General features: G+C 36.9%; 1 protein-coding gene across 3 annotated transcripts in view; it reads right to left on the reverse strand.

Moving 5' to 3' along the window:
- Positions 1-14,213: 14,213 nt before the first annotated feature.
- Positions 14,214-26,165, reverse strand: part of LOC132101745 (cholinesterase-like) — a 34,035-nt gene continuing 22,083 nt past the window's right edge. For 2 of the 3 annotated variants that reach the window (XM_059506926.1, XM_059506925.1), the window contains exons 2-4: positions 20,568-22,106; positions 19,126-19,283; positions 14,214-14,618 (exon numbers count right to left, since the gene is read on the reverse strand). In XM_059506926.1, the coding sequence (XP_059362909.1) occupies positions 14,491-14,618; positions 19,126-19,283; positions 20,568-22,090 (1,809 nt within the window). In that variant the 5' untranslated portion in view covers positions 22,091-22,106 and the 3' untranslated portion in view covers positions 14,214-14,490. Of the gene's footprint in view, positions 14,619-19,125; positions 19,284-20,567; positions 22,363-26,165 lie in introns of those variants that run through there. The other variant, XM_059506924.1, reaches the window with a different exon arrangement.

Below are 26,165 nucleotides of genomic sequence, written 5' to 3' on the forward strand. Positions count from 1 at the left end.
TGTCAATTCTTCGTCATCAGTTAGGAACCTAGGTGTGCTATTTGATCGCAATCTTTCCTTAGAAAGACACGTTTCTAGCATTTGTAAAACTGCATTTTTCCATCTCAAAAATATATCTAAATTACGGCCTATGCTCTCAATGTCAAATACAGAAATGTTAATCCATGCATTTATGACCTCAAGGTTAGATTATTGTAATGCTTTATTGGGTGGTTGTTCTGCACGCTTAGTAAACTAACTACAGCTAGTTCAAAATGCAGCAGCAAGAGTTCTTACTAGAACCATGAAGTATGACCATATTAGACCGGTCCTGTCAACACTGCACTGGCTCCCTATCAAACATCGTATAGATTTTAAAATATTGCTTATTACTTATAAAGCCCTGAATGGTTTAGCACCTCAGTATTTGAATGATCTCCTTTTACATTATAATCCTCTACGTCCGCTACGTTCTCAAAACTCAGGCAATTTGATAATACCTAGAATATCAAAATCAACTGCAGGCGGCAGATCCTTTTCCTATTTGGCGCCTAAACTCTGGAATAACCTACCTAACATTGTTCTGGAGGCAGACACACTCTTGCAGTTTAAATTTAGATTAAAGACCCATCTCTTTAACCTGGCATACACATAACATACTAATATGCTTTTAATATCCAAATCCGTTAAAGGATTTTTTAGGCTGCATTAATTAGGTAAACCGGAACCGGGAACACTTCCCATAACACCCTATGTACTTGCTACACCATTAGAAGAATGGCATCTACACTAATATTTGTCTGTTTCTCTCTTATTCCGAGGCCACCGTAGCCACCAGTCACCTGGATCCAGTACGTATCCAGACCAGATGGTGGATCAGCACCTAGAAAGGAACTCTACTGCCCTGAAAGACAGCAGAGACCAGGACAACTATAGCCCCAGATACAGATCCCCTGTAAAGACCTTGTCTCAGAGGAGCACCAGGACAAGACCACAGGAAACAGATGATTCTTCTGCACAATCTGACTTTGCTGCAGCCTGGAATTGAACTACTGGTTTCGTCTGTTCAGAGGAGAACTGGAGGTTTTGGTTCCTTGCCGCTGTCGCCTCTGGCTTGGTTAGTTGGGGTCACTTCATCTACAGCGATATCGTTGACTTGATTGCAAATAAATGCACAGACACTATTTAACTGAACAGAGATGACATCACTGAATTCAATGATGAACTGTCTTTAACTATCATTTTTGCATTATTGACACACTGTTTTCCTAATGAATGTTGTTCAGTTGCTTTGGCGCAATGTATTTAGTTTAAAGCGCTTTATAAATAAAGGTGACTTGACTTGACTTGACATTGCACAACATTTTTTATCTGCCATTTCGCATTAAATCAATTATTAAACCACGCAGAAATGTGATTAAAAAACTGCAGAGACTGTGAATCACGCACCTAACAAACAATTTAAGGCCTCATTCGAAAGCAATTACAAGTGATATTATTAGTGTTTAGAAACAGAACTGTCCCTAAAAAAAAAAACATTTCTTCTCTAGGTACTACTTTCTATAGACTTTGACTTAGAACTATAAAATCAAGATAGAAATGCCATTGCCTTTTAAGAGCAAAAGCTTGTATAGTAATATAACAGATGGCAACAGTTGCTAAGGTGAGACTGATATGCAAATCCTTAAGGTGGGGCTTGCAAAATAAATGCAAAAAACTGAGTGTTCAGTTTACTGGCATTCCTATTTGAAGGAAACTTTTTGAAGACATATAAATTCCTCATTTATTCATTCATATGGTCAGAAACTGGCCAAGACCACAAAAAAGTAGCATGAAATTACAGAAGGAGAGAAGAAGGAGAATGAAAATAGGGCAGAGTGTGATGTTTTCCACTGTGGACTGTCAAAAAGATTGAGGGAGGAAAAAAAGTTGATTATATTTCATGTCGAGTCTTGTAGAGTGACAGCCCCACTCAGCAACTAAATACGCCTCAGCTGTTGAATATGTATGAGCCACAGTACAAGGTAGTAAATTGCATGTTCCTTTGATTGCTGACTTCTTTTAAATTATTAACAAGCAAGTCATAGGGAAAAAGCAGCTGTGAAATAAATAAAAGAAAAAGAAAACACACAAGTGAGTTTTGTAAATGTAACAACAGACCTGACATCTCTCCTCATCTAGAACACAACTAACTGTCCATAACTCGCTTCGTTTGATCTTTGAAAAAATTCCCGGGGTGTTAATTGGAAATTTAAAGGTTGCACTCTTAGCAGAACAAAGCAACACTTCGGTACTGGTTAGGTACAGCAGCCCAGAGGTGTCTTGCCCATTCAAAGTGAGGGGGCACGTGCCCCCTCAGATTTCTGACCCAAGTGGATTTCAAATGCAGCTTCCAAAAGACAAAAAATAGCCGAATGTAAGTAAGATAATCATTTCACAGTGTAAACAGCTTGAGTAATTTAAATTTTTGAGAGTGCCTGAACTCTGGTAAGACTGAAGTGAAAATGTTATTTGATAATGTAAATGTTCTTTGCTCTCTGTAAAGTTAAAATGTTATAATATAGTAACTTACAATATTGTTATTAAATTCACATTAAATGCAAAGTCAGCCACATTAAAAAAAAAATAATATGGCACGACACCAACTTCTGGTACTTAAAGGTGCTGTATGTAAGATTCTGACTCTACTAAAGCACAAAGATACCATAAAATGCTTGCAGATATTAAAGAAACATGCTAAGTTAACACACTTGTTTATCTGAAAAACAATGCTACAGCCAGTTATTTCCTAATATAGTTAACATGTTTGGAAATATAAATATATATATAAAAAAAAAAACCTTAAGATTCAACTAGGAGATCTCAGCTGCATTTGGAAAGACATCAAAGAGGAAAAACAGAAGTCTCGGGTCAGAGCTTAAACCGATATCCTGAGCCTTATCTTTCTCACTGTTCCTCAAACTCACCTTTTCAAAAACGCTGATTAAATATTTGGATGCATAAAAGCATTTAAGCTGATTAGAGATTAGTGCCTCTCCGTAAAAGACATCAGATGTGGCGGAGGCAATAGTTGGTGATGAGTGATGGATGAGGTGTGTGCGTGAGAGAAAGAAAGTGACTATGAGCAAAAGAGAGATGGGTTGATGCTGGCTGAGGGTGGTTTTGGAATTCATAAGCCCCAGAGAAAGAGGAGGATGGCAGAGAGGAAGCTGTATGTCAGCTTAAAAATGCACATGATGCACTTTCCACATCAACAACTTCACTCACAGAGCTTGATCAAATGATTTTGTGTGCGTGTGTTTGTTAATTTTTTTTATTTTTTTATTATGTGCAAACATTCCTTGTGTTTTTATTGCTTTAAGAATTACAGTAACTATAATACTATAGAGCACAAATGGAAACTTTTTTCTCATTTGTTTTCAGTGCAGGGTTTAAAAAAATCCTCAAATAAAAGGTTCAAAGCTATAATCTGAGATGAATCACAATATTACATACTTTGATCTGAGGCAAAAAGAAAAGTATTTGAGCATCAAAAAAAAAAAGGAAAAGCAATGAAAAAAAAACATTATTAGGCACATGAAGACTTGTATTAATGCATTGTATTAATGACAGCAAATGACAATCTAATTAAAAAATGGTCAAACATCTATCGTTTCATTGTAATTGGTTATGAATACAAAATCAATTGATACACCATACTGTATATAAAGTAATATAACCCTAATAATATAACCCCTTTAAAGAGGTTTGAAGATTGAATTATATTAGCATAATGCGTATTTCTACCATTTATAGTTTTTTTTCTTCAGAATTTTGCTATTAAACAATTTCTTAAGAAAAAAAAGGGGGAAAAAAGGGAAGATTATGCTGCCCAATGACATATTCCTTTGCACCTGGTATACTGTGTTGAAAAACTCCATACAAAATTATATTCAGTCGTTCATTATTATAATAAGTCAATTATTATGTATAATCAGTCGATTAAAATCAGTCATTATAATCATTGTTATTTACGGGAAACGCGGAACATACCTGTATTTGCATGGGACACAGGCCTTTACCAGAACCGCATGAGTTCACTGGGTAAATTTAACCCACATTTCTTTATGTCTCAGTTTCTGACGTCAGCTCAAGTCACCTAGCAAAGAAAACAGACACATTTACAGGTATGCAGTTGCTCGTCTGAAGGCAAGGGTTGAGGGAGTCCCTCCTGCTGCAGCAATTTCATTTTAAAGCAGCTCTTTCCTCACATGAAAGAGAAAATCACAGGTTTCATTTCTTTAATTTGCATTTTTTCACACCCCAAACCATTTTTAATCACTCCCTTGTGCGCACAATAATTAATATATTCATTCAGTGACACCACTTCATCCTGTCCTCTCCTCACCTTGCAAGTTTATCTTGGGTTTCTGCTCTCAGTGGCCATGCATCATGAGTGGAGCGAAAGAGTTCATTGTCCGCCACTCTCGATTACTTGAGCACAGACAGACCGCCAATAGTTTTCACGCTTCCGAAGTGGTTACCCGAAAGAACCCCCTAAAAAATAATAGATACCCTCAGACCTGTGGATGATTTTTATTACAGTAAATGAAATTAATCACAGCATGACAATCACATCGCTTCCAACATCACCGCGCTTCCAACGGCACAAACAGTATCTAGAATTTAAAGAAATATTTCAAGTTTTAAAAAATAGGCTCTTTGCAAGTGCAAACATAATTAACAAAAACGACAACAAAAAACATAACATACATCGCGACAACAAATAACATTATTTACATTACTATACATCTTAAGGTATTGCAAAAATGCATGTATTGCACATGATTACACTATGAGTGTATAATCAGAACAGAAGAAACCACATAAATGATTCAACCAATCTGTACATATATATCTGTACATCAGGTAACTTGTCTGCAGCCTTACAGCTACTAAACCAGATTGAGAGGCTGATGGTCAGAATGCTCTCTATTGTGCCACTATAAAAGGTTGTAAGGACAGGAGGGGTAAGGTTTACTTGGAAGTGTAAACACACTGCTGAGCCCTCTTTACCAAGGAGGTGGTATTAGTGGTCCATGAAAAGTTTCAAAACACAGCCCTGTGGGACCCCAGTATTCAGGATGATGGTTCCGGAGATTTTGTTCCCAACTCGTACTGTCTAAGGTCTATCAGTAAGAAAGTCCAATATCCAATTGCACAGTGAGGTGTTAATGCCTAGTGGGCCAAGTTTATTTCACAAAGTGCTGGGGGCTAACTATTTTAAAGGCGGAGCTAAAAATCAATTAAAAGCATCCACACATAGCCATTCTTGCTCTCTGGATGTTCCAGGTTCAAATTAAGTGTTACTGCTATGGCATCATCAAAGGAACGATTAGGTTGATATACAAACTGAAATAGGTCACATGCTGCAAGGGTGTCTGGATTTGATGTGACTTTTGACGTCAGTCTTTCAATGCACTTCATTGCGATGGGAGTGAGGGCTGTCAGGTGATAGTCGTTGAGTGTTGATACTGGTGACTTTCTTTGGCAGTTTGGTAGTTGACTCGAACATCAACTATCCTTTAACATCAAAAAATGACACAATTAAGCCTAAAAAGCACTAAAAGCACAACTACTCTTTATCCCAGCATCTCTGAATCAGTGTCGCTTCATACTCTGAAACACTCATGTGTGTGTGGGGGGGGAAGTTATGGGTAATAATCTTTCTTACAGCAGGCAGTGGCACACCACCTCTCCAGTGCAACAAAACCCTCTAATCAACCCAATCACACGGGTCCTCCAGCAAGACCCCCGAGCGCTCAACACTGCCCTGCAAACGATGAGTGTGCAGCCCGCCGAGGAGGACTCCCTCCTCTCCGCTTCCACAATCACTGCCTTCACTCCTCCTCCCTGATTACCAGCCATTTCTCCTCTACCCTCCTCTTCCATGAGGAGAAGGCTCTTCGCTCTCCTAGCTGTCAGTGTGTGTGAACATGCAAATATGTGACCTTCATCCCAAGTGTGACGGCACATGTGTGTTTGCTAATGGGGTTTAATGAAGTGCAGATCAGAGTCAATCAATGACAGTGCACAGCTTATGCTTCCTTTCATGAAATGATCAATAGATGTAGCACAACGAGACATGCAAAGGGTCATATCATAATATGTTGTAATTAAAAACATAATTTAGGGTTTCACAACCATATTTTATTATCTCTCTCTCTCTCTCTCTGTTCAACATCCATTTAAAATCCCAAATGGTCAAACTAATGCTTTGATGTTCATCTGTATGATAATATACTACTTATAGTTTACAAAAATCTTTAAAATAATTGGACAGATTAACTTCAGTTAATCATCTGATGACACCAGTTTTATTGATCAAAGGAATGCAGGCAGAGCAACTCTCCCTACCTTTTATTCATAGGAAAAACATTATGCCCATAAAAATAGATTGTTCACCAATTCATTCATAGAAAACCCTTTCTTTGAATGAACACATATCCTTCAGGTCATTGTGTATATTACTTTTCTTGTATATTGTCATTTATATTGTATACTCTTTTATACATGCTAATGATTTAACCACTTGTTAATGTAATCTTATATATACCATTTTTGGCCTCCATGAGTTTGTCTTCAGATGACCTAACTGAGAGTGTATATTATGTGTTTATACCTATGCAACCTATTAGTGTTCTAAAGAATCTTTATTAGTCTATGAATCAACATCCAATCCAGTTAAATATGCAAGTTACCATGTTCAGAGACAAAGAGTCGACTTGCAAGTGCCGAACTTTACCGAACTTAAAAGGCCTATATTCGGTTTCGTCTCTCATCACCTTCCCATCTTCTGGTTGCTAAATCCCAGAGCTGGCATTGCCATGCCTGGCAGGCCTTGACACAGCTCAGTCTGTGGTTCTTTTAGATCCTAAGAGGATGAGGATGCTGAGCTAGAACTCTTCTATGGACACCATAAGATTGTGCCAAGCTGCAGCCTCGTCTTTCCATTCACCAGAATGGTTTAAGCTGTATTAGTAATAATAATAATAATAATAATAATAAACGTATGGCTTAACATAAAGGAATACTTGCATTAAAAAAAAGAAAAGAAAAAAGGATTTAGCCCAAATTTGTAAAAGGTACTGAACCGCAATCAACTATCTCAAATTCAGTGTTCATCATCAGTGACACACAACTCTAAATTGCACATCAAACGTTCAGCTGTCCTGACAAAAGTCAAGCATTCCTGCAAAACAATTAAATGACTGCCCAGTAAACAGTCCAAAGCTAATCCCAGAGGGAGTTTGAAAACAGCATTATCCAAGCACCATTTGAAAAAGTTTAAGGGGTGTGAACGAGTGTGTGAATTTGATGAAAAGATGAGAGGGAGGAGTGTGAACTACAGGTGCAGAATGAGGGGAGAATGACCTGGCTGAAATTTTACTGCTAAATATTGTTGTATAATGATGGTAAGTTGACCAATGTCCCTGGAATTTTCTCCCTTGCATGATAAAAAATTTATAAATCAGCGCTGCCTGTCCCTTATTTGCACAAATATGCAGAATACATACAGTTTTACCTTGGCCTAGTTTCGGCCTACAGCTCTTTTTCTCAAATACCCATATATGCTTAGAAATCAGAAAATGAGAGTGGGGGGGGGGCAAACAGTAAAAATCAAGCAAAGACAGGCTGAAATGCAGTCAAACTGAAAGAAGAAAAAGGAAATGTTGAAAATAAGACAACATAAGATACCTACTCATACACAGGGAAACGCTGGATGAATTAATCTTCCTACATAAACAAAAGCAATAACATTTGTTGCACCAATTCAAACAATTATCACCAAGTGAAGAACAGACACTGAATGAATAAATACATGAGCTGTGAGAATTGTCACAAGTTGTTCAATGTACCTTAAACAATCACATTAGAGTCCTCCTGATTTCTTTTTCTCCAGCGCCATATGTTTCCACATTCCAACTCGGCTGAACCTGAAGATAAACCCACCGCTTTCTCTCTGCTGATGTGTATCTCTCTTTCATTTGATGTGACAGTGAATGGCCCATGACAGTGGAGGTCAGCTTTTAGTGTATGTTGCCATGGCATTTCCGATCCATCTCCATGGATTGTTGGGTTTGTGGGTGAGGAAAGCTCTCCGAGGTCCATCAGCTCGGACAAACTTCAGACAGCATAAAGAGCCTTTCACAAAAGCAAACAGAAGTCATGCATTTTCAATGAAAGAGAGACCACTAACCTCAACCATGAGCAATAGTAATAATAATACTTGTCTTAGGAAGCACAACTAATTATCTTTCGACTCCACTGTACTAGTCAAATGTTCACCAAGACTGAGACTATTTGACCAAAAATACAGCAAAAACCATAATTTTGTGAAATATTATTACAAACTGAAAGAACCATTTTCTATTTGAATATATTTTAAAATGTTATTTATTCCAGTGCTGCACTGCTGAATTTTCAGCATCATTACTCCAGTCTTCAGTGTCACATGATCCTTCAGAAATCATTCTAATATGATGATTTGCTGCTCAGTTATTAACAATGATTCATATTTTCCATCATAAATGTTTTAGGATTCTTTGTTGAATAGAAAGTAAAAAAAAAAAAAAAAAACTATCTCTGTTTTCACAAAAATATTAATCAGCACAACAGTTTTCAACACTGATGATGATAATCAGAAATGTTTATTGAGGATAATTAGCATAATAGAATGATTTCTGAAGGATCATGACAGTAATGATGCTGAAAATTTAGCTTTGCAGCACAGGAATAAATTATATTTTTTTTAAAAGTCATTTCGAGATTTTTCACAAGATTACGTTTTTTTTTTTTTTTTTACTGTATTTTAATTAAATAATGTGCCCTTGGTGAGCATAAGGGACTTCACAAAAAAAAACAAAAAAATCATAAAAAAAAGATCATAATTATTTCAAACTTTTGAACAGTAGTGTATATCATCAATAATCTATAGAGATCTTATTACAGGGAGCCATTTACTATTTTAGTTCCTTCTCCAGGTCCAAAACTTGACCAGAAGGCTGGAGGTCTCTACTGAGGAATGAGAACAAAGGTGTGTGTGTGTGGGGGGGGGGGGGGGGGGGTTGGGTACTCTACTCTGAATCCATCCCCACTTTGGATTGCAATTAACAGTGTAATTAGAAACCCAGCAGTGGTTTTGTCCGTGTTGTGTGGTGCCGGTCTCTGTGGAAATCTGCAAACAGAACGCGTTTGTGCTCCAGTGGTGAGAGATGCAGGTGTGTGTTTGTTTTTGACTGATGAGATGGAAGAAATGTGCTGAGGAGAATCCTGCGGGCTGCTGCTGTATGCGCTCTGAACACTCTGACCTCATGAAGATCATATGCTCGTTATTATAATCAGGGTTCAAAAATCACCTCAAAAAGACAGGAAAAACTGGTTCACCAGTCGGTAGGCACCTTCATTTGCAACTTAGAAAATTCAAAAATCGAAATAATGAATTTTTATGCGTCAAAAGCAATTTGAATGGCATATAAACCAACAAAAGAGAAATAAAATATGAGAAAATTACAATGTTTTGGATAAAAAATTACAAATATATTTATGACCCTGATTTTTTTAATAATTGTTAACAATTATTATTTATTTATTATTATTGTTAACAATGTCATTATACAATTTTATAATAATTTTGTATACAAAAAACGATCCAAAGTGTGTGTTCACAGTGTGTGTGTTCACTGCTCTGTGTGTGCACACTTTGGATGGGTTAAATGCAGAGCACAAATTCTGAGAATGGGTCACCATACTTGGCTGTATGTCACATCACTTACAAATCACTTCACTTACTTACATAGATCCTTTGCGAATAAGACAAAGGAAGATTATAAATCATATTTTAATTCAATTCTAAACATACTGCAGTTTAATTTGATGAATTAAAAAAAATACACAAATCATCCATTACTTGTCATTATAATAGCTTATTTGTTGTTTGCTTAGTAACATGTTGATGTAAGAATCTATTAATATAAACTATGATGCTGCCTTCGAAGTCATGAATGAATTAACTGAGCACATATAAAATCTTTACAATTTCACAATTAGAAACCGCAGAAAAACTTGGAATTTTGTTTGTGCCAACACTTTACAAATTGATAATTAAAAAATCCTAGCAGAATCAAATTAGCATCAATTGGTCATAATCAAACACACACACAAACACACACACACACACACACACACACACACACACACATACCTAGGGATGGGATGGTATGAAAATGTAATATCACGATTATAGTGACTTAAATTATCACGATTATCAATATCATCACGGTTTTGTTGAAACGAGATGAAAGTGTTCAAAAATAGTTGATGCTCACACTGAAAACATTTCAGCAAGTTTTATATTTAATAATCAACAAACAACTAATAAAACAAGCAACTCTATGCACTTAATTTAAAGAAAGATTAAATTCTGTGGCATTTCCTTCCTTACAATGAAAAGTGTAGAAGCATAGAAAAGCATAGAAAAGTCACTGACTTTCGCCATTCCTTCTCGAAAAAAAACCCAAAAAACATTGCGCGCTGCGCTTGCGTCAGACTGTTGCTGGCTGGACATGATTTAATAGCGAGTTATTAAAACCGCGATAATCAAACACGGTTTTAATGATAATTCATTTTTAAACGATATTACTAACCTTCAGCACATTTTATCACGGTTATCAATAAAACCGGTTATCGTCCCATCCCTACACATACCATCATGCATCATGTGAGGCCACAGGTTTGCACAACTAAACAGCATTCCAATTAATTTCAATGGCAACGTGCGAATGATAAAACACAGAGATAAAGCATGATTTACACATCTACTCTAACATGCATCCTTTCCTCTTTATTCTGAACACTAGTGCTAAAAAGCTTCCTGTTTTCTTCAGGAAGTGTGAAAGAGAAATACAGTATGAAATTGCCCAAAGCGTTCATTTTACTCGGACTAAAATCACTTGAATGCACATCACATCATAATTATAACTTCCGAACTCATAATTAGGAGCTTCCCCAGAGAAGTCAAAGGCAGCATGAGTGTTGAATCTCTCACACACTTACTTCTCGTAAGGACTGTTAATTGTCTGGTGCGTGAATGACTGCTACTGGAGCTGCTGGTCATGAAGAGCATTTCAAATAGTTGCATATGAGGATCTAGTTCAGTTAGAGACATTTTAAGACAAAATGATTGGTCAAAAAATGGTATAGTGAAATAATTTTCATTAATAAATTGCTAGTAAAGGTCACAAATGATTACAAAGAAACAAAAAGTAACACATCGAATCAATTTTAATTTTCTGAAAATGTACTCACCCTCAAGCCATCCAAGATGTAGCTGACTTAGTTCATTCATAATTTACCATTGTATCATTTGCTCACCAGTGGATGCTCTGCAGTGAATGGGTGCCGTCAGAATGAGTCCAAACAGCTGATAAAAACATCTTAATTATCCACAAGTAATAAACACCATTTCAATCCATCAGTTAATGTCTGGAGAAGTAAAAAAACTGGAAACATCAATTGATAGACTGGAGGGTGGATTAATTTTGATGTTTATATCAGCTGTTTTGACTCTCATTCTGACGGCACCCATTCACTGCAGAGCATCCATTGATGATTAATTAATGCTACATTTCTCCAATTTCTACAATGCAGTCCTGCTAATATCATTTCAGCTTTACATAAACTTCACAAACAACAACTCTGAATTTTTCATAATTTCCAATGCGTGACCGTTTTCTCAACCATTTAAAAAAAATGACAATATTTTTATTATATTATTATATTGAGGGCACCTGCTATTATTACACAGTGCTTTACTTTCTTTTGTATTGATCTGGGGAGCTCTTTTTGGCCTCTAATAACAGAACACAGTACCACCTTTAACCAAATGCTTTGGAAAAGGTCAGTCGAGTAGCATCCCTAAATGATTACTGAATAAATGGACAACTATGACATTTCAGACCCAAACTCCACCTGCTTGACTGTTAAACCCTCAGCATTACACGCCAACTGCTTGTGGCTTCTTCATATTATCAGCAGGAAGGGCGAGTTCAAGGACACATGGCAAACATACAAACTAGAATCTGCAGACGGCTCAAATGTCTCACAACAAAACATGACGTGATCAGATTAGCTTGTGTTTCAAGTACACACATTTATTTCAGTGCTGTGATCTTTGAATAATCAGACAGTGAAAAGTGACACTTGATGTGAGTGCTGATGTCAAAATAGCTCTGCAGGAACATCAAAATGCAATCTGCAGCTAGAAGAGAGGGTTTCTTTGCAAACTTTAAGCTGGCTTGGCAAAAACATCAGCTTGGTGATGAGGGTGATCAAAAAGGAAAAGGAGGAAGAGGCTATTAAGAGTAGGGACAAAAGCTGGAGCTCCGTTGAAGGTTTGGTGGTTCTTAATGATTGGAGTCTTAACTGTAACTAGGCCATTACAGGGCAGACAAAAATAGATACAGAAACTGACCAGATGTGGAGGTTTTTGTCTTGTATCTGAATCCAAAATAATTTTATGCATCTCAGTTTCAACATTTTATTTATTTCTTCATTACAGTGTTTCATACAACATGCATGAAAAGTTAGTTTTAGTCAGTGTAGAAGAACTTGACTGGTCTGCAGAAAGCAAAGTCCTAATGAAAGCTGAATACAGACCTTGAGCCAAAAAAAACCCCTAAAAAAACAAAATAAAAAAAACCAGAAATGCAACACTAAATGTAAGATGAGTCAGTCTCCATCAATCAATGAAAACGCACCTATTACAGCAACCTGATCCCCCATTGTGATTTTGCTCCTCACATTTCTTTTCTTGAGGCCTAATGAGAGGAATATTTGCCACATGGAGTTCTAGAAAATTACTTGAGGCATGCAGTATAAGCATCTGAATGTAAATTTACAGATGGTAAAATGCCTGAGTCACTACAGATGTTTTCTTTAGTAGCCGGCAGCCTCAAATAGAGCACATCATATAAATCTGCAGGAGTAACATTATCATCAGCTGAAAACAAGCAATGCTTTACGTTACAATTTCTAATAAATTTGTCAACTGACTTTTTCAATTGCCTAAGCCAATTTCATTCACATTAAATTGATGAATGATAAGTTATAGGTAAGAGAATATTTGAATACATACAATAACAGGAAGAAGTTGATTACATTTTGTCAACCCAACAAATTAAAAAGAACAGACAGTAATAATGCTCTCATTCTCAGGGAATAAAGTCTCCTGAAAGGAAGGATGGAAGGATAGAAGGAAGGAAGGAAGGAAGGAAGGAAGGAAGGAAGGAAGGAAGGAAGGAAGGAAGGAAGGAAGGAAGGAAGGAAGGAAGGAAGGTTACATAAAATCCGGCACAGACCGAGTTATTACAGTGACTAATTGTGTAATATTAGCATCCTGTTGCTGCAACAATAATATTCATCTTCATTTCCATTATAGAAGTACTTATTTAAAGCACCACAAATGTGCCGTGTAAACACTATAGTTTATTACTGTTTGAAGGAAGCTTTGTGTTAAAAATACTCCATTAAGCCTGAATTTCATCATAAAATGCAGAATTTCCACTTCCATTCATATTTAATTCTATATATTCACTCTAATTAGAATTAATTAGAATGGAAAGTATTAAAAATTACTGTTTTGATAAAAAAACAAGGAACAAGCCTCAAGCAAATCATGAATAAATTTCAACATTAAACATAATCAGATTGCATAAATAGTACAGTTTAAAAGTGTGGCATATATATATATAAAGTGTAATGTCATTTTATGGTCAAGCTTTAAAAAAAAAAAAAAAAATCTAAATGATTTGTCATTAGATTCACATTTCTGTACTATAATGTTTTTAATGAATTTACATTTTCATTAAAAGCCAGCATAAATAAAAGGCTGTAGAACAAAATTAGGGAATATTCCCTAATTTTTGCACAATTAATATGTTTTAAAATCCATTGCAACAGTATTTTTTTCAACCTAAAGTGTAATTGTGATACAAAAAAAAAAAAAAAAAAAAAACAATTATTTATATATATATATATATATATATATATATATATATATATATATATATATATATATATATATTTTACAGCATGATAGTATGTGTTCTACAGCCTTTCATTTATGCTGGCTTTATATATATATACACGGTATATATATATATATATATATATATATATATATATATATATATATATTTCAGTGTATTTATTCATACACAGTGTGGCTTAGACATTTTCTTGTATCACTTAAACAAGCTTACGAAAATATTTCAATATGGACCCTTTTTTAGTTCCCAAAAAAACTATTCTCTTCCAGACAAGGCCCAGAGGAAGCAAAAAGGCACCATATTGTGAAGATATAGAAACCACAGAAGCTTTTCTCCGTCCATATGCACGGCACTGGCTTTCTGTAGCTTTGTGAAGTAGTTAAGTGCACTGCATGGGCTGTTTTTGGGGAAATGTGGTCAGACATTAAAGGTCTTCACACTGTTGCTTTTTGACTGAGGCATAGTCGTAAAATTGATTCTTCCAGTCCAGAATGTAAGAACGCCAGCGGTGGAACTTAGACTTCCACTGGAACTCCACTTCATCAATACTCACTACAGCACACACACACACACACACACACAGAGAGAGAGAGAGTGAGAGAGAGAACAAGACAGGTTAAACTTGAGATAGATGGATATTATATTTATCATAGTGCAAATGAGAAGTCATTTAGACAAGAAACATTCAGAAAGCCTAAACACAGCTCTCATGACCATCTGAGTTTGTGCAGTGGTGCATGCGTGCATTATCGTAACAACAGCCATAATGAAAAAGTGATAAATTGCTTTACATTTTCTCATCTTGAAGCCATATACTCAACTTCAATCGAGCAGAACCAAAACCTCAATCAAATATTCAAAGCTCTGCTCAACGTTTTGGCCTGTTTAAAAGAGAAACAAGAGAAACAACCTGTCTTTAATACTGAAACCCAAAATAATGTTGGAAACACTCCCTGATGGTGGATATTTATTTCCAAGGTACACGTTAAAGTCACCAAAAACCTTGCTAATTAAAACAAATTCCAAGTTAATAGGTAGTTACCTGCTGTACAGTTATTCATGGAAATTTTATGTTAAAATTCTATTTGCATAATTTTCTCATCTTATTGTAACAGAGCATTCAGTGCTTTTATTTTAGCTCCCTTTCTAGTTGAAAGAAAATAGCCTCATGGCTTGCATGGCAACAGATTGTCACTTGATCCATGTCACAGAGAGCGAGCGAGAGAGCAGAACAGGGTATAATAAGTGTGTGCTGTATTTAGAATGAAATCAAGTGAGAGAACTTTACAAAGTGCTACTAATGAGAGAATCACTAGAAAATTAGGAACAAGCCCTTTTGTGCTTAATTCTATGAGTCAACAAATTTCTCCAATTTCTATTTAATATAAAAAAAGAAAATATGATTCAACAAATGAGTCGTTCCTGTTATGCAGTAACTTTTTAACTATGTAACTTTAAAAAATAAATAGGGCGGTGCTGCAGTTTAAGGAAGCATTTCTATAAAGCGGTATAACAGACTTTTAGAAATATGCACTTTAATTATTTACACAATGGAAAGGAAACAATTACAGAATCCAGTAAAACTGCTGCTAACACTCATTGACATTCATGCTGATGATGTCACTTCCTGGAAGACGCTATCACTAAAAAACTGGCTTTTGTTAGTTAAAGGGATTTTACAAAAGATGAAAGGAAGGAAATTGATTAGACACAGCAAAATAAACTGAGCATTAATTAAAACGATTAAATGTATTGTTCAACATTTTCATTAAACCATTGTCCACTTATTTCTGAAAATGTACATTCAATATTCTTTTTCTATTCTATTCTATATCTAGTATTTGCTGAATTGTATCAATGATAGTAGTAGGTTTTTAATACCTGCATTTTCAGACTGCTATACTGGTAAAGTTTAGTTCTGGCAGCTGGTTCAATCCTTAGAAGTAGCATGCCATGAGCGATCAACCCATGCTCTTGATCAAGACATTTAATCCCAGGATGCTCCGGTGGGGGATGGGGGGGGGGGTGTCAACTTGGTTCAGACACCATAAATCACTGTTTACCTTACAGACTACAGTTTGGCATAAAAGCAGGGGCCAAATGGAGTTTACCATCTCGACATGACCCCAATCACATGCACTTCAGAAAATCAGCTACTAAGACTGAATGTTGCATGGCTAATTCATATTCATGTGTCAAGCTGATAAGGTTTCTTCGTTCCTAGGCCCTCAAAAACACTGTTTGTATGCAAGCGGAGCAGTCTCAAAAGAGTAGGCACGTCTGTGAATCCTCCGGGAATGGCTTTGCCGTCACAAGCGCCAGAGAGACTGCACACTGCCCGCAGTGACGATAATTCAATTTGCGCATATGTGCATTTGTATGCACGGTCACTGGCGTCTGACCTCCAGTACATAAACAAGACAAGGCTTTCTCCTGCAGCTCTCTGTACATTTCTTCACCTAGACTCAAATCAGAATCGATTCATTCCATTTCAGTGTCAAATTCAATTCTGCTCCCTACGGTTGCACTACCTGGAACTCCAATTCTCTTCCGTTTTCTACCACCGATAATACTGACAGCCAGAACTTCTGGAGTTTCCTGACGCTACACTATTGAGCTTCACCTTGCAAAGACCTCCAGAAAGCCGATTAAAAGCATCAGTCTCTATTCATTGCTTAAATCAGTAATGACAGCTGTGAAGACAGCCCGAGGTTTACAAGATGATTTTAAGTGTGCCAAAAGCCGTTTAAATATACAAACGCACAAGCGACCGCTTCCAGTACATAATGCTGTGACTTGCTCTCCCACCTCATGTTTAGTAACGCACTTAAGAGCTCACATCTCTCACCGCAGGGCTAGAAACAAACCACAAGCTACATGTTTAGTTGAAAAAGGTTTAAATGAGCGAGGAACTACAGCAAAATGCTCTTCAGTGCAGCAGAAAAAAAGTCACTTTGGAATATTATGTCACAAAAAGGCGTATGTTTAGTTGCAGGTGCCTGAATAACTTCAGACTCTATCTCCTTTATTCTCAGTTTCTCTTCAATAGCTTCCACTGTTGATCTTTTAGCAAAGTCCTCAATAACAAATAGAATATCAAACCTAATTTACCTGAAAACACCCTGATGGTGGGATACATGCATAATGGATCAAATTAATGCAAGGCCAAGACTGAAGCATTCAAAGCCATGCACGCTAATTTTAAATGTATGGTGTTTTTACATAGCAGCATTTCTGCAACATATTTCTCCATGTGACCTTATGAATACTTTCTGAATGGGTTTAACAAGTACCGTACTTGCCATTCATGGTAGGGACAAAACAGCTTTTGAGGAAAGTATACATTTAAATCTCAAGCTCCTGGATTCCAGACCAAATCGTGTGTAATCGTGTGTAATTATATTTGCTTAAAAATATTAACATAACTTCATAAAACTGAACGTAACTTTTGCAGAAACTATCAAAAATATGCCATTACAAAAGAAGAAAAACACAATGAAAATGAAAAAAAATTAACTCAAATTTAACAAGCTCTTCAAATATGCTTCATTCTTTGTTAATGTTTTTCAAAGATTCATTTTCACTAATGGTGGATTCGGAATTCATTGCCACAGATTTCGCTTACGCTTCGCAGTTTTTCGTTTGCTGTTTTGACACAAACCTCTCGTGGGGGCGGGCTTAACAGTGATCTACTCTGATTGGATAGTGAGCTTTTGATGGACAGGTGCTCTCTGACCTGGAATTACAGATGTCACTCAGTGGCGCACATATTGGAAAGCTCTCACGGTGATTTGTATGCAATACGCAGTGCATTGTATTACTAAATATATAAATAATATTTGACCTTCGATCATCTCAGTCTGTAAAGATGAGCTCTCAGGAGAGACACGGAGCGGCATCATCTTCCTCATTGTGAATTTCAATAATAACCCGCAACGAACTTTTGCACACTGTAAGATGAATAAAACTTGTATCGATGTTATTGGTTACTTCAGTAACACAAGCTTACTTCAAGCTGCCCTGAAGGACAAGCGGAGGAGGAAGATGATGCCACTCCGTGTCTCTCCTGAGAACTCATCGTTCCAATATGCATGCCACTGAGTGACGCCTGTACTTCCAGGTCAGAGAGCACCTATCCATCAAAAGCTCACTATCCAATCAGAGTAGATCACTGTTAAGCCCGCCCCTACGAGAGGTTTGTGTCAAAACACCAAATGAAAAACTGCGAAGAGTAAGCGAAATCTGTGGCAATGCATTCAGAATCCACGATTACTGAAAATTAATCTTTGAAAAACATTAACAAAGAATGAAGCATATTTGAAAAGCCTGTTAAATTTGAGTTCATTTTTTTTCATTTTCATTGTGTTTTTCTTCTTTTGTAATGGCATATTTTTGATAGTTTCTGAAAAAGTTACGTTCAGTTTTAAAAAATTATGTTCATTTTTTTAAGCAAATATAATTCCATACTCTCTCCCAGGTCCTCACCGCCACACCTCGCACTCGCTCTGAATGGGCCTCGAACCTGGGTCTCCGGCAAGGGAGGCGGATTATTCCTTTTCATGCAAGTATATAAAACACTGTCTTTAATTTGCATGAACTGACACATGAACACGCAAATCCACAAAGAAATAGAAATAAAAAGCAATGCTAATTCATTTTAAATGCATAAAGCATTTAGATATGTCTAAGCCAAAGTGTCATGTAAGAAAAGAAAATAACACCTCTAATAAGTAAAAAAAAAAAAAAAGACTTTTATAATCTTAAAAATAAATAAATAAATTGAATACTGCTTAAGGATCTGCAGGAACCCTGTTAAAGCACCTGCCAAATGAAAAAATCCAAATGTGAAAAATTGCCATGCCTTTGAAACACTCAACCACCCCCAACCCCACATTAAGCTCCACTAGCTGGCCAGTTCTGCACTACAGGTGTCCTCGAGAGACTAGAAGATGACACTTTGGCCGGGCAGAGCTGGAGAGACAAGCAGAAGTGGATGGGTCATGATTTTCTTTGTTTATGAGGTGTGGGTGGACGGCTGTTCTCATTCTGAGACTCTCACCTGTGACATACTGCAGTTTTGGCAGGAAACTGTCCCAGAACTTGCACTGCTGGACTCGAAGCATCCTGAGTGTTTGTGACAGGCCAGTGTTAAGTGTGACATACTGCTGATGTTCCAGCGTGAATGGCGGCCAATCCACTCCCTGCACACTCGGATCACTGAAACGTCAAGCAAGGAAATCAACCAAAAGGTCAGTTTATGAATGGCGCCATGATGCATCAATACATCTGTGCCCCAAAACAACTTAAGCCAAAGAAATCAATGCAATAACTCAAAAGCTAGGACGTTTACATGCTCTTGTAAAGAACACCTTGCAGTCCTTTACAACAAGAGGCTTTGAATCTCAGCAAAGTCTTCATAACAAGCTATTTAAGGAATCACACTCAATACTTTTCATAAGCGAATCAGCCCCTTTCAGGAAAAGATTAACTTCAGCGTGTTCTATTGTGATCTTGTTTACTGATCATGTTCATTGATGTATTAGCATAGTGTCGTTCCCCTGCAGCGTGAAGAGTGTATGAAGTGTTAATTGAAAGACACTAAGCTTGCTCACAGCCACAAGAAAGGCCGCCTCAGCTTCTCCATAATTTATGCCAAACAAATGAGAATGCTAATCAACACTAGCCTGCCAGCAACACCAAGACATTTTTTTTATACACATTAACCGAAAAAGTGTGAGCAGATGAAAGCCTGTCTCATCAAGATATTATGGATTAAACAACTTCTCCAAATCTGCACTGGTTTATATTTTTCTCAGCTATAAATATAAACAATCCCCCTCAGTGTTTTTAGTAAATATATACAAACGCATAAAATAGTCTTGTAAACACAAATGAGAGTATAATATTCTCTGTATTAAAGAAATTATAGTTCAGCAAAAAATAAAAATAAAAGTGTCATTCCAACACCATACAAAGTTTTTTATTTTGTGAAAAAGAAAACTTCTATAGCACCATAAGGGTCATCCATGTTTTGTATGCCAGAAGTCATATGATGTGATGTCACATAATAGTTTTTATGTGTGAATATATGCAACACAAATAAGTTTCGACAGCAGCTACAGAGGGCAAGATTTGGAATGAATTACAACTTCTTTTGTGATATCGTACCTTTAGTTAATAAAAGGGGCAGTACCTTCAAAAGGGCAACTTTGTAACTTATTTACCCTTTAAATGTTCTTAATAGTACATACATTTTACACATTACTACTCTAAAGTACTAATATGCATCTTGCATTGGCTGATAAGGTGAAAAAATTGTCCCAAATAAGATGTTGAACCATTAAGGTATAGTTTTTACAAAAAAAAGAAAAAATTTACCTTAGAGTGCAGTATCTGTTTGAAACTAAATTAAAGTGAGTAAATTACAGTATGTTCAGGTTTGGGCGAATCTAGATAGAAAATAAGCTCTAGAAGTAGGTTTGGTGTCAGATTTACACTTACCCACTTCTAGCAAAGTTGCTCCAGTGCTTCATGATCCTCCTGCTCAGGGCTTCCTCCTCCTTTGAGAATACAAAGGCCTGGTTCAAAGGAATCCCAAAAACAAACGGGATCTCATCCCCATGCATTACACCCATCCACCCAGGCCAGGGGTTGAGGCTGGAGTGATGGTCAAAGAGGAACACACGGGCACTGCCACCATTATCGACATACCTACGGGCAAAATCCAGTAAGGGGCATGAGATATAGCGGTCGCCCACCAACCAGCCTAGGGCCTCTCTGTTTTTTGGCTTGCTCTGCTCATCTGTCCAATCAGTATACTGAAATCCAGCCGCTTCTCTGGCTATGTCACTGAAACCAGGGAGGCTCAAGGATACACCTGCGAGGAACTGGTCTCGACTGATAAGGCTCTGGTTATGGATGCCAAATCCAGGTGCGCCATAAATAAGGAAGTATGTCCCTTCATCCCTGTTCAATCCCAAAAGAAGTTCAGTTTTCAGAAAATGCCCTGACTGGATTAAGACACTCGGCATGTCCACGAGAAATTCTCCGTCCACTGTTGGCGGAAAAGGGACACTTATTATAACGGAATCAGGAATGACTTCAAATTGAAGACCGACTATCTTCTCAGGTTCAACTGCCCTTAAGCAAGCCTCCATTTCATCAGCAGATGGTCCAAGTGGGCAGTTCAGAAGCTGAGCCAGAGTCAAGGAACGATTCCAGGCCTGAGCTGGCTCCACTGCCGCCCACAGAGCATTGGGACTGCCACTCTGGAGAATTGCGCGGATGAATAGTCCATGGCTGCCCTGCGAAAGCAAATGGTGTCCCACAGAGCCAGCACCGGCACTCTCCCCAAACAAGGTTATGGAAGACGGATCACCCCCAAATGCGGCAATGTTCCTTGACACCCAGCTGAGAGCCAGGCGCTGGTCAAATAGACCAGCATTACCTTTAATGCTCTCACTTTCTGGTAGAGATAGGAAGCCCAATGCTCCTACTCGGTAGTTCATAGAAACCACCACCACTTGTTGCGAATGGCTGAGGAAACGGCCATCGTACACGTCCAGGGATGCGGTACCTGTGGAAAAGCCTCCACCGTAGATCCACACCATAACTGGGATTAAGGGTCTGGCATGGTTCTGGAGGTCAGTTGAAGGAGTCCAAACATTGAGGTACAGACAGTCTTCGCTAATTCTGGTGTTGGGATTCCACATCTCAGCTCCAGGGAATCCTGGGTACAATGTATCTGGAACCTGAAAGCAAGAATTGGAGTACCGAGTGGCATCTCGTATCCCATTCCACATCACAGCAGGCTCTGGTTGTCTGAAGCGTAGCTGGTCCAATGGAGGCTTGGCAAAGGGGATCCCAAGGAAGGCCGCCACATACTCCGAACCACCCAGCAAAGGAAGCCTCAGTCCTCTGACTTTGCCTTTGTCAGTGGAGATGATCAGTTCATCTTGCCCTGCTTCCAGTTGCAAGAACAACAGAGCCATAATTTGCAAAGTAGCTTTAATGTCAACGCCCATTATGATGTCTTCAAGGCTGATAAATAAAACCATAAAGAGATAAGCTTCATCAATCAAAACAAGTCATGTTCTGTTAGACCTAGATCATATTAACAAATATCACTGGGTTTTGATTAGATCATTCTTTTTTGAAAGAATATGAGGTAAAATTAACAGTTAATTTCAAATTACCTTTATTAATTGCCATTGACGTCTCTGGGACCCAAACATAAAAACAGCAAAATCAATCACAACAGAGCATCAGGGTTGTATTAGGGTGTGTGTGTGTGTGTGTGTGTGTGTGTATCATCATGTATCATAGGTGTGATCGACAAAGGAAAAAAAAGCAGGAAACTATACGGTGCACTTACCCCCTTAAAAAAATCAAAAGGATTAACAATGCAGATTAATTTTTCACAGCCTTCTTTGATCATATTTACCAAGGGCGTCCATATTTTTGGGCATGACTGTATACATATACATAAATATATATACACACACACACACACATACACAAATATATATATATATATATATATACATACAGCACAGACCAAAAGTTTGGAAACATTACTATTTTTAATGTTTTTGAAAGGAGTTTCTTCTGCTCATCAATCCTGCATTTATTTAATCAAAAATACAGAAAGAAAATGTTATATTGTGATATATTATTACAATTTAAAATAATAATTAATAATAGTTTTTAAATGTATTATACTTTAAATTATCATTTATTTCTGTGATGCAAAGTTGAATTTTTAGGATCATTATCACATGATTCTTTAGAAATCATTCTAATATGATGATTCATTATCAAAGTTGGAAACAGTTCTGCTGCTTAATATTTTTTTCAGAACATGTGATACTTTTTTAGGATACTTTGATGAATAAAAAGTAAAAAAAAAAAAAGAAGAAGCTATGTTGTTAAAATATAAATATTTTGTAATAACAATATACACTACTGGTCAGTAATTTGGGGTCAGTATTTTTTTTTTCTTTCTTTTTTTTAAATAAAATCAATACTTTTATTCAGCAAGGATGTGTTAAATTGATGAAAAGTGATAGTAAAGAAAATATGGTAGCACTTTATTTTACAGTCCTGTTCCCCATGTACATACTATGTACTTATTATAGTAATTACAATAACTATGTAATAACTAGGTACTAACCCTGAACCTACTCCTAAACCTAACCCTACCCCATGTAGTTACCTTGTACTACCAGAACTTTCTTAGATAAATACAATGTAAGTACACTATAAGTACATGTAAGTACACGTACTGTAAAATAAAGTGCAACCGAAAATATATTATTCGAATATATATTATTAGAAAATGTTTTTTTTATTTTGAATAAATGCGGTTCTTTTTACCCTTTTATTCATCAAATATATTAGACAGCAGAACTGTTTCCAACACATAATAAATCAGAATATTTGAATGATTTCTAAATGATCATGTGATAGACTGGATGTTACATGTGACACTGAAGGCTGGAGTAATGATGATGAAAATTCAGCTTTGCATCACAGGAATAAATTATTATTTTTAAGTATATTCAAATAGAAAACTATTATTTTAAGTTGTAATGATGTTTCACAATATTACTGTTTTTTCTGTATTTTTGATCAAATAAATGCAGGCTTGATGAGCAGAAGAAACTTCTTTCAAAAACATTAAAAATAGTAATGTTTCCAAACCTTTGGTCTGTACTGTACATACACACACATATTTTTCTTCTTCTAAAGGCTGGCTCTCCCCTGTGACAAAACAGCGTAACCCGGCTACACAAGTAAGGCAGGAGCCAGCAGAGACAGTCAGACAGCTATTAATGACACCTCTGTTCCAGCTTACTCCAGATAGAGAGGAAAATTCAGACAATCAAAATGCTCTCTATGACTCACTCAGTATGATGAGACACCCACCGACCCCTGCAACCCTTCTCCTTTTCAAGATTACTAAGCTTCAAGTGTAAAAAAAAAAAAAAAAACCTTTGATTTCTAAAATTAGACATCCTGATTACTTGTTGTGATAGTGGCTAAATCCTGCTTGATTAATATGGTCTGCCTGCACCAGACAGATTGACCCAGAAGACTGAGCTCTAACATTATTGAGAAAACCTACTTTCCTTAAGCAGGAAATGCACCATACAGAGCATCTTCATGAGTGACAGGATAGCTTTAGAGTTGGCACAATGGGACTGTTGTTGACAATGTGCTAAATTAACTTGTGTGTTTGCTCCATCAAAATCTCTTTACCATGGTGAGAATTTTTACTTCTGCCTCGTCTTTGATGTTGTGATGAAAGGAGTTGCTCCTAATCTCAATAGAAATACTAAAAATCACAACTTTACTCACATCTTGTAGAACGCAAACAATAATGAGTGTCTGAAAATGGAAATTAGACTGCAAAACGTAATTGTAAATGTTAATTGTCATAGACTGGTGAACATCGTGCAGAAAAGTAGTATTTTTCTGAGGATTCCTGAAGCTAAACTCTCAGATAAAAGCTCTCTCAAGTAGTACCTTTACCAATATGTAACATTTAGGTACTAATTTGTACACTTTAGGCACTCATATTTACCCTTTAGTGGTAAATAAAGGTACAAAGGTGTAACTTTTTGAGAAGTTACTGCTGCAGTAACATCTTTTGAACTTCATTTTCTGATAGTGTAAAGTGTTCAGGGTTGTTTATCAAAACAAGCCCACTTCTAAGTCTACAAGGTATTCTGGTCCATAGATCTGCCGATTTATGGATCTAGCCTATGTTTTTTATTCTTCTTCATTGGTTTATTGTATGTCAGGTGAAAACAAAGTCTGATGGCTTACAAAAGTAACAGCACTCTCTTCAGAAACCTGAATGATTTGAGGTATTGCACATTTACACTTCCATTAAAGGGATAGTTCACCCAAAAAAAAAAAAGGTTTGTGTAAAAATTTTCTCTTTGTGTTCTACTGAACAAAGTCACCTACTGTAATCTTTGATGCCCTGGGGGTAAGCAGATAAACATCATTGTTATTTTTATTTATTTTATTTTTTTGTGAACTATCGCTCTAAGTGAAGAGTCAGTGAGTTTTTTTTGTTTTGTTTTGTTTTTTGACAGATCTAATTCTGTGGTCTACTTCACAAAAGTCCTTGTTCATAGTGGAACTGTTCCATGGGAGGCTGCAATTGGTAAGGCATGAACATAAAAGCCTGAAGTATTCAGACCTATTAGCTGAAGCAGTACAACAGGGCTAGGGAACCCAGTTGTTCCCCGTAGAGGTTAGCTGCGGGGTTTTGTAGCCATGGCAATAACCAGGTTACTTGGAGGTGTTAACAAAACACCAAGGAAGGAGGGTGCCCAACTGATGACCCCAATAGCCGCTTTTCCACTGCCGGGCAAGTGCGAGAAAGTGCTTTAAACATGGCCGGGCAAGGCTAGCAGCCCCGGACCAGTAGCACCTTCTGCGCTGCGCTTCACTACAACCTGCCCTTAACACGCCTCTCAGAAACAACATCACGAAACCCCATCATTACACCAACAAGGAGAAGTTATCAGAAAACTAATAAGAAATAAGTCACTGGAACTAGCACAATCACAAAATGAACACAATAAAAGCGGCCATTTGTTTGCATGCTTTGTTAAATATTTAAATCTAAAAGCATCAATGTTTTACTATAATACGTGATACATTGATCATAATGAATTAATATATCAGGATTGAAAATTAGTCACAGAAATAAAGTGTTATAAACATAGCCTGCTTATTCAGTCGAGTCTGTTTCTGTTTATTTGAAGTCACAGTAGCCTACAGTATATAGCCTACATCACATATAGAAATAATTGTCATTTTTATTATTTTTAGAAAAGCTCCCAAACAAAACCCATTATTATATTTTTATGACAGGCTACAAGGAGCTAAACTCTTGAGACAAGATTAATGACAGATAAAATATGTTACTAAGTAAATACATGATTGTGATAAAGAAGTGGTCGCATTTACCATGTTTACTATGGTAATGTTAATGGCTAGCATGCAAAAAACTAAAAAACCAAGGAAGCACCGACGAGGCACGATCAAGCACTGGAAGCAACAGTGGAAACGCGACTGGCC

The sequence above is a fragment of the Carassius carassius genome, chromosome 23 (assembly GCF_963082965.1).
Source record: "Carassius carassius chromosome 23, fCarCar2.1, whole genome shotgun sequence".
Classification (NCBI taxonomy): domain Eukaryota; kingdom Metazoa; phylum Chordata; class Actinopteri; order Cypriniformes; family Cyprinidae; genus Carassius; species Carassius carassius.